Source organism: Nicotiana tabacum, chromosome 1, assembly GCF_000715075.1.
Source record: "Nicotiana tabacum cultivar K326 chromosome 1, ASM71507v2, whole genome shotgun sequence".
Classification (NCBI taxonomy): domain Eukaryota; kingdom Viridiplantae; phylum Streptophyta; class Magnoliopsida; order Solanales; family Solanaceae; genus Nicotiana; species Nicotiana tabacum.
The window spans coordinates 746,180-755,289 of record NC_134080.1 but is presented as its reverse complement, the minus strand read 5'-3'; the positions used below and the strand labels follow the sequence as shown (position 1 = coordinate 755,289).

The 9,110-nt window shown below is 36.7% G+C and overlaps 1 protein-coding gene across 3 annotated transcripts; it reads left to right on the top strand.

Annotated features, from left to right (window-relative positions):
• Positions 1 to 4,123: 4,123 nt before the first annotated feature.
• On the top strand, positions 4,124 to 8,839 carry LOC107829009 (granule-bound starch synthase 1, chloroplastic/amyloplastic). Of its 3 annotated transcripts, none has more exons than XM_016656421.2 (14): positions 4,124 to 4,308; positions 5,434 to 5,802; positions 5,936 to 6,016; positions 6,099 to 6,197; positions 6,311 to 6,400; positions 6,490 to 6,553; positions 6,639 to 6,739; positions 6,831 to 6,940; positions 7,024 to 7,267; positions 7,362 to 7,538; positions 7,629 to 7,820; positions 7,959 to 8,045; positions 8,157 to 8,285; positions 8,375 to 8,839. In XM_016656421.2, exons 2-14 carry the CDS (start codon positions 5,449 to 5,451, stop codon positions 8,489 to 8,491), a joined length of 1,845 nt encoding a protein of 614 aa, XP_016511907.1. In that variant the 5' UTR covers positions 4,124 to 4,308; positions 5,434 to 5,448; the 3' UTR covers positions 8,492 to 8,839. The 3 variants fall into 3 exon arrangements, with proteins under 3 accessions (XP_016511907.1, XP_016511908.1, XP_016511906.1); XM_016656422.2 differs by having other exon boundaries at positions 4,124 to 4,312; XM_016656420.2 differs by having other exon boundaries at positions 4,187 to 4,437.
• The last annotated feature ends 271 nt before the right edge of the window (positions 8,840 to 9,110 follow it).

Here is a 9,110-nt window from a genome sequence, read left to right as displayed (position 1 = left end):
CAATTGGATTTGGAACTAGTTCAGATGGATGTAAAAACTGTGTTTTTACATGGAAACTTGGAGGAGGAAATCTACATGACTCAACCAGAAGGATTCAAAGTTGCTGGAAAAGAAAATATGGTGTGCAAACTTGAAAAATCATTGTACGGATTGAAACAATCTTCTAGACAATGGTACAAGCGATTTAGCGAGTATATGTCAAAGGTACCATACGCAAATGTTGTTGGTAGCTTGATGTATGCAATGGTTTGCACAAGGCCTGACATTTCACAAGCTGTTGGAGTTATTAGCAGATATATGCACAATCCAGGAAAGGAGCATTGGCAAGCTGTGAAGTGGATTCTACGGTATATTCATAATACTGTAGATATCGGGTTAGTTTTTGAGCAGGAATACAATCAGTCTGTAGTTGGATATTGTGACTCAGATTTTGCGGGTGATCTGGACAAACGAAGATCAACTACTGGTTATGTGTTTACTTTTGCAAAAGCACCAGTTAGTTGGAAGTCTACTTTGCAGTCAACAGTTGCTTTGTCTACAACAGAGGCAGAGTACATGGCTATTACAGAGGCTGTGAAGGAGGCAATTTGGCTTCAAGGATTGCTAAAGGAGCTTGGTGTTGAACAAAAAGGTATCACAATTTTTTGTGATAGTCAAAGTGCTATTCAATTAGCGAAGAACCAAGTTTATCATGCAAGGACGAAACATATTGATGTTCGGTATCATTTCGTACGAGAAATCATAGAAGAAGGAGGAGTCACAGTGAAGAAAATTCATACTACGGAGAATCCTGCTGATATGCTAACTAAGGTGGTGACTGCGATCAAGTTTCAACATTGTTTGGATTTGATCAACATTGTTGAACACTGAAGATTGAAGATGAAGACACAACCAAAATTTGTTATTGAGAGAGAATTGAAAATGTGGAATTTTGCCAAGGTGGAGATTTGTTGAAGTTTGGCAAAATGCCAAAGTCCCACATCGGTTGGGAGTTAAGTTTGGGGGGATTTTCCCCCTATAAAAGAAGGCCTAATGTTTAGGATTGAAACACACCTCTCATTTGCCTTCTCATCTGTTTAAGGCATTTGTATCTTCTCTCTTTAGTATTATTTCACTTGTATTTTTGGAGTGGAATAAAATATTGGTTGTGTCCGAGGAGTAGGCAAAATTAGCCGAACCTCGTAAATTCTGGTGTTCCCTTTATTGTTGCTTTATTGTCTTATTTATTATTTGGTGGCTGTCATAATTTTTGGTATAGTAGTTGTGACTTATTCACACTATATATATTTGGCTTCCGCAACAATTAATTAGCTGCAAAAGGTATATGAGTGTATGACGAATGACATTCACAATTTCTTCCTACTTGGCCCGTCACGCCCCAACCAGTATCTCGTAATTCCTTTGTTTTTGCCAAGTGGAAGATCTTACAAAACATAAACGGGGACAGGTTACGTGCTACTAAGTCACGTGAAGCTCGTGTGTATGTGTATTAATGGTCATACATCTCAGTGTTGTTTTTTAATGATCTTTCCTTTGTTGCACAATATTAAATTTGATAATTAATTCATTGGTGGTGAATATAATACTATTTCAATCCTAATGAAATAGAATAACCTTGACTTGCCTTGTAATTTTTATGAATACATTTTTCTTCCTGCAATTGCTCAATTTAGCAAATATTACGCTACCATAATCCTATCATTAATAATACCCAATGATTACTAAACACTTATTTTATCAAAACTTATAATTAGATATTCTTTATCATAACAAATAAAATGTCGATAATGTGTTAATATATGGGTTTGCATAAAGACCTCTCAATAAACTCGAGGCCTAAAGTCAAATTTTAATTAAGGGTCTTAATTTTTTTTCATTTATGTCTATAATAGATTTATCTTGCAAAATATAGTATTAATATTACATTGGTTTTTTTTCTTTCTTTTCGGTAGTGTAGTTATCTTATAAAATATAATATTAATATTCATATTGGTAAGAAAATTTAAGTTAATAAGATGTTAGCCATGTATTTACAATTCGTTACCTTGGTTCTTATTGTAAAAACGCTATTTATCAATATGTAGATTTGAGTATCTTAATCCAAAGTTCTAAAATATTTCTATTGTTAAAAAATAGATAATCGTTCTTCCCATTTTTATAAGGATTTTGTACCTTTTTTTCCTCTATAAACTTCAATATTATCTAAGCGAAAATAAGATAGTAAATTCACGACTAAAATTATTTTTGGGCCCCAAAATTTAGGGGGCTTAAGCAAAAGCTTTACTAGCCTCCCTCTTAAGCCACCCTTGGGTTTGCATAACTTGTCTTGAACGACATATAAAGCTCTGAAAGAGGATGAAAATATAAGCGGGAACAAGCAGGATATGTGGCTCAAGTCCCTCAGAAACCCCAAATTAATAAACGAAAATGAGATGAAGTGAAATTTTGAATAAACAAGTCAAAAAAGGGAATTGTGAATTTGGGGAAGTATTTTAAAAGGCGAGGGTGTGAAGCGGAACGTTTTACGTAATACAAGGCGAGGCGAAAGCCTCGAGATATGGGGCTATAAGCCCCAAAGATCTTTATTTTCTGAAATTTATGAATTAATAATATATCACTATAACAGAAAAAATATAAAAGATATATTAAAATTCAAGAAAACTAATTTTTTTTTGAGAAACTCATACAAAATAAAATATCTTCCATGTTTTATAAGTATAAATAATGTAATACTGCTAAATTTACTATGAAATATAAATTAACTACAACATCTTAAAAATCATAATTTCTTAAAAAATTAACTTTCAAGCATTAAAAATTATAATTTCTTAAAAAATATTATCAAACGGCATATTTTACCTCTTTAAAAACTCAATAAATCTTACCAATATTGTAATTTAAAATATTACTCCTTCATGAGTAAATATAAAGTTATAAACTAATAAATGTATGATAATTTTGAGAGACTTCTAAGATATAAAGATCTATCAAGTAAATATATAAATTTTGATTATCTATTTTCAGAAGAAATATTCAAAGAATATTCACCCTCTCGATGTTCTCAATTAGTAAATATGTATAATGGTTCGTTATTTGAGTTATTCACAATTTTCATATTCCTATAGATAAAAAGAGCTTTTAATAATTTATTTGTTAAAGAATATTAAGAGTCAACAGTACTAATTAGTGAACAACACATGATTTGTATAAAAATTGTTAGGCGAGTCACGTGCTTTGAGCATTAGGCATGTTTAGGGCGCACAGTCGGTCGCTTGGGGGCGTAAGCCTCACAGAACTAAATCTCACACATAAGTCTCAAGGCATTTTGATAGTGCCTCGTCTCGAGACGAGTCCTAAAAAAGCCTTTTAATACACTGATTTGGGGTAGCATGTTAACCGTACATTTTGGAGGGGTAGAGAGTGTAGAAGAAAATCGTGGACATAAAAATCTAGTCGATAGACCACTACCCGTAAGCAGGGGCGAAGCCATATGCTTGAAAGGGTGGTCAACTGACCACCCTTCGTCGTAAAATTATACTGAGTATATAGGTAAAATATTAGATTTTATAGGTATATAACATATATTGAATACTTTTTTTCGGATTTTTTTTTCATCTGAACACCCTTAAAAAGGTTTCTGGCATCGCCACTGCCCGTAATAACTTGGTGTATCAAATGACACAAAATCTAGTGGTAGTGGTACGAGTTGTTTGGTTGATCACATGTTGATATACTAGGAGACAGAAGACCATATCACATCAACAAGAAGAGGGGCCCTTTTCGAGGCCCAAGTTGAAGTTAAGCCGTGAATTGGAAAGAAACAAATAAATAATTAATCGATAATTAAGCAGCGACGTCGTTAGCACTTAGCTCAAGTTGAGAAAAAATCTCGATAACCAAAGTCCAAAACCCAGCATATTTAAAAGTATACTCGAGACAAGTGAGTTTTGCTCAGTTGGTAAAAGCACCTCCATCTATGATCGTTAGATCTTGATTTTGAGTCACCATGAAGGGGAAGTGTGAAAACACCGTAGATCCTCCTAATTTGGGAGAGATTTTACAAAAAAAAAAAAAAAAAAAAAAAAAACCAGCATATTCGCAGGAGCTTTAGGTGAGAGTCCCTACATACTGTTTCCATAACCATGTGATTTTCCACTAATACTGAGGGATAGCCACCCGTTATTCTATTGACACGTGTCGCCGTACCTCTGAATTTGCCACCCACTACAAATAATGTAAACTCTCACCCGTTGGTCCTCCTCATTCACTCACAAACTCAGCCGGACAACCACTTCCTCCGGTGAACTGGTTGGTAAATTTTACTCGTCTCATCCGTCATCATTTTCCTTTTATTATTGATCTTTTGCCCAACTCCTTAATACCCTCCCTTTTTCACTTAATTCTTCACGTTCAAATCTAATACTGGCTGATTTCCAGGTACATTGATCGATTATGTTTTTCCTTGTGTGGGATCGGAGTACTAATATTGACTTTTTTTTATTTTTTTCCATACTAAATATTGCGTGTCTAGAATCTATGAAGTGTAACAACTACGTAGTAACATGAATCACAATTTCGTACAATTAAAAAATGGAGTAATAAAATTTTGAAAAATCGTAGTAATAGAAACTTGAAAACGTTAAGTGATAGCCTTCCAGTCTTATTCCATGTATATAATAATCTTTGATTCGCTCCGCAATTGAAGCATTATTTTTAATGTGCTGTTGTATTTCGTTACTACTCACTAGTAACGCACAGCTAGGCTTGATTTCCCTTTTTTTTTTTTTTTTTTATGTTGAGATTGGTAATGTAATAAGTATCTGATACTCTTCTGATTTTGGTTTGTCTACACATTTATTAATGTCCTCGGCAAAAAGCAGATCTTTTAAGCATCTACCTTTTTGTGGTTGATTCTTTTGCCTAAAAGGTGCAAGTCATCTGCTTTACTTCCTGCATCTTTAGACGGAGCACTAAGTCCAAGCAATGGTTCACTTTTAGAGTGAACAGTGACTGAAAATGATAGCTTAATGCTTTCCCTTGCATGACATATGCTGGCCTAGAATTCGCGGTGACTCTGATATTATTCGCTTGCTGCTTTTAATTTCTTGTTGTAATAGGTTAAAATTAGGAGCACGATCAAAAAGATCCACTACCTTTTACGGACCTCACTTTTGTGGGATTACACGTTTTTGTCGTTGTTATTGTTGTTGATAAGAAAGACGTAATTTATTTATTGGACGAATGAGGAACCATCAATGATAAACGTGAAGGCTCTTAAGTGCATTTATGTCAGAAATCAATTTCTGGAGGGTAAAATATAAAACAAAATTTTGCAATGCTATGCTGTTCCTTTAAGTTGGTGGTATAAGACTGTAGCTTAGTCTCTCGTAGATTCTCATTCTGAATATTAATATACCCCCTTCCTTCTTGTAGACCGCAATATCACACATGGCAAGCATCACAGCTTCACACTTTGTGTCAAGAAGCTCAAATGTCTGCAGTGGAGCAGCCTCTGTAGACACCAGAGCAAACTTGTCACAGATAGGGCTGAGGAACCATGCTCTGACTCACAATGGGTTGAGGGCTGTTAACAAGGTTGATATGCTGCAATCAAGAACTAATACTAAGGTAACAGCTAAGAAATCCAGCAAACAGGTATCCGGAACTGAGATGGAGAGGCCATCAGGTACCATCGTTTGTGGAAAGGGGATGAATGTGATCCTTGTTGGAACTGAGGTGGGTCCTTGGAGCAAAACTGGCGGGCTAGGTGATGTTCTTGGTGGACTACCACCAGCCTTGGCAGTAAGTATCAGTCTTGGGTTTGGTTTTTATTACATTGTCGTACTCATTATTTTGTTTTAGTTTGAACTGCATCAGTTTGCAACTGATCTATGTCTCACCTCTTAACATGTCCTAACACATGATAATCATTTAGGCCCGTGGACATCGCGTAATGACAATATCTCCCCGTTATGACCAATACAAAGATGCTTGGGATACTAGCGTTGTCGTTGAGGTACTCCTGTCGTAACTGCCTATGATACAATATATCTGTTCCATTCCCCGATTCAAGCATGTGACCCCTGCTTTGTCTGCAGATCAAAGTTGGAGACAAAATTGAAATTGTTCGTTTCTTTCACTGCTATAAACGTGGGGTTGATCGTGTTTTTGTTGACCACCCAATGTTCTTGGAGAAAGTAAGCATATTCTGAACCCTGGGAAAGGTCCTGAGGGATGCTATAATGTGTGAATACACAGAACACATCCTTTTGAATTTCGTTTGACTCTACCGATGCTTTTACACTTGAAGGTTTGGGGCAAAACTGCTGCAAAAATCTATGGCCCCAAAGCTGGACAAGATTATTTGGACAATGAACTTAGGTTCAGCTTGTTGTGTCAAGTAAGTTAATTGTTGGACTATTGTCTTGACTCTACGTGGCATTTTAGTCTGTCAATCCTTATTTAACCTTGTTTTCTTGTCACTCTCAGGCAGCTCTAGAAGCACCTAGAGTTCTGAATTTGAACTGCAGCGAATACTTCTCAGGACCATATGGTAACACCTCCCAGTTTCAGAAAGCTCCTTTGCAGTCTTAGTATATCCTAGTAGGTAATCATCTTTATTGTGCCTATTTCTATAGGAGAGGATGTTGTCTTCATTGCCAACGATTGGCACACTGCTCTCCTTCCCTGCTACCTGAAGTCGATGTACCAATCAAGAGGAATCTATATGAATGCCAAGGTAAAAATCTCCTTGTTGTCACTTTTTTGCACTTTACTCTGCCAATAAAAAAGGTTGTACTAATATATGGTAAATTTCACGTTGCCTCCAGGTCGCTTTCTGCATCCATAACATCGCCTACCAAGGGCGATTTGCTTTTTCAGACTTCTCTCTTCTCAATCTGCCTGATGAATACAAGAGTTCTTTCGATTTCATTGATGGGTATGAATTTAATGCTTGGAATCAAACCACTGACTTTAGAAGCTCTTTTGATGCTAGTAAATTGAGTCTTTTTAATATTGCAGATATGAAAAGCCTGTTAAAGGTAGGAAAATCAACTGGATGAAGGCTGGGATATTAGAATCACATAGGGTGGTTACTGTGAGCCCACACTATGCCCAAGAACTTGTTTCCGGTGTTGACAAGGGTGTTGAATTGGATAACGTCCTTCGTAAGACTTGCATAACTGGGATTGTGAATGGCATGGATATCCAAGAATGGAACCCAGCAACTGACAAATACACCGATGTCAATTATGATATAACCACTGTAAGATAGGATCTTTCTGACTTAAGTATATGCTGATTTTTTTTTGTAATTTTATGAAATGAAGGACTTCTTGCTAATCAAACTTCCTACACAGGTTATGGATGCAAAGCCTTTACTGAAGGAGGCTCTTCAAGCAGCAGTTGGCTTGCCTGTTGACAGGAAGATTCCTTTGATTGGATTCATTGGCAGACTTGAAGAGCAGAAAGGTTCTGACATTCTTGTTGCTGCAATTCACAAGTTCATCGGACTGGATGTTCAAATAATAGTCCTTGTAAGTACTGAATAGACTCATGATGTCTGCCTTGTTGTGGTTACTTGTGCCAAAAATCGAAATTGACCTGCAACTTGTCCTATGCATTAGGGAACTGGCAAAAAGGAGTTCGAACAGGAGATTGAACAGCTCGAAGTGTTGTATCCTAACAAAGCTAAAGGAGTGGCAAAATTCAATGTCCCTTTGGCTCACATGATCACCGCTGGTGCTGATTTTATGTTGGTTCCAAGCAGATTTGAACCTTGTGGTCTCATTCAGTTACATGCTATGCGCTATGGAACAGTAAGAATCTTAAGATCTTTGTACCCTTTTACTGATTTTAAAAAAAAGAATCATAAGACCCCAAAAATTGTTACTCCAGCAGGCTTTTCGTTGCTAAAAATTGGTTATCTGGTTTTAACATAATCATCTTTGAGTCAGGTGCCAATCTGTGCCTCAACTGGTGGACTTGTTGACACTGTGAAAGAAGGCTATACTGGATTCCATATGGGAGCATTCAGCGTTGAAGTATGTGATTTTACATCAATTGTGTACTTGGACATGGTCCATCTCGTTTTGAAGATATATCATCCCTTATTGCACAAACATTAACTTATTATTCTTCTTGAATCTGGTCAGTGTGATGTTGTTGACCCAGCTGATGTGCTTAAGATAGTAACAACAGTTGCTAGAGCTCTTGAAATCTATGGCACTCTCGCGTTTGCTGAGATGATCAAAAACTGCATGTCACAGGAGCTCTCCTGGAAGGTAGGGATCAATTTGATAATTTGTGTAGGTACGTGTGGTTTGTGGTTCTCGTCCATGAGTAATAGCAACTGGTCTTTAATTTTATGCAGGAACCTGCCAAGAAATGGGAGACATTACTATTGAGCTTAGGAGCTGCTGGTAGTGAAGCCGGTGTTGAAGGGGATGAAATCGCGCCACTTGCCAAGGAAAATGTGGCCACTCCTTAAATGAAGTTTGGTCATACACTTGTTTGAACAATAAGGCCATATTAAGCTAACGTATCCAGTTAACTACGTAGAATCGAATGTGATCAATCATCGAGCAGGTGATTTGGTTTCTGCTGGCAAGCAGCGTATCAGGCTGTAAAAGACAATAGTAAATAGTTACTACTAACCAATGCAACTTATGAGATGGATAACTAGTTGTGTCATTCACTCGATGTGTGAATTCGTTTTTCTTTACTGGCATAATTATTTGCAGTACATGATGAAAACTTTAAAAGGAAACATGATTTCCTACCTCTCGTGTGCCATCCATCTTTTCTCCTTTAATGAATGAGGCTTTCATTATGCTCATCCCCAAGTTGATGTCTACAATTTCTGCTTCATTGTATGATCCTCCACGTTCTCATTAATCTCCAGAAGTTTACAGTTGCAATCTAGCACATATTTTGAGTGTACTATCGCGTGAATTTTTCTCTAAGTGGCAGACACATGTATAGGCAATGGAAGAAGAATATAATCAGACTTTAAGCCACATGGGGATGGACCATTATCACATACCTAGGGAACTAGCTCTCCCAGGAGGTGACGTGGCTTTAGTGTCATCCATCCAAGATGACTTTTT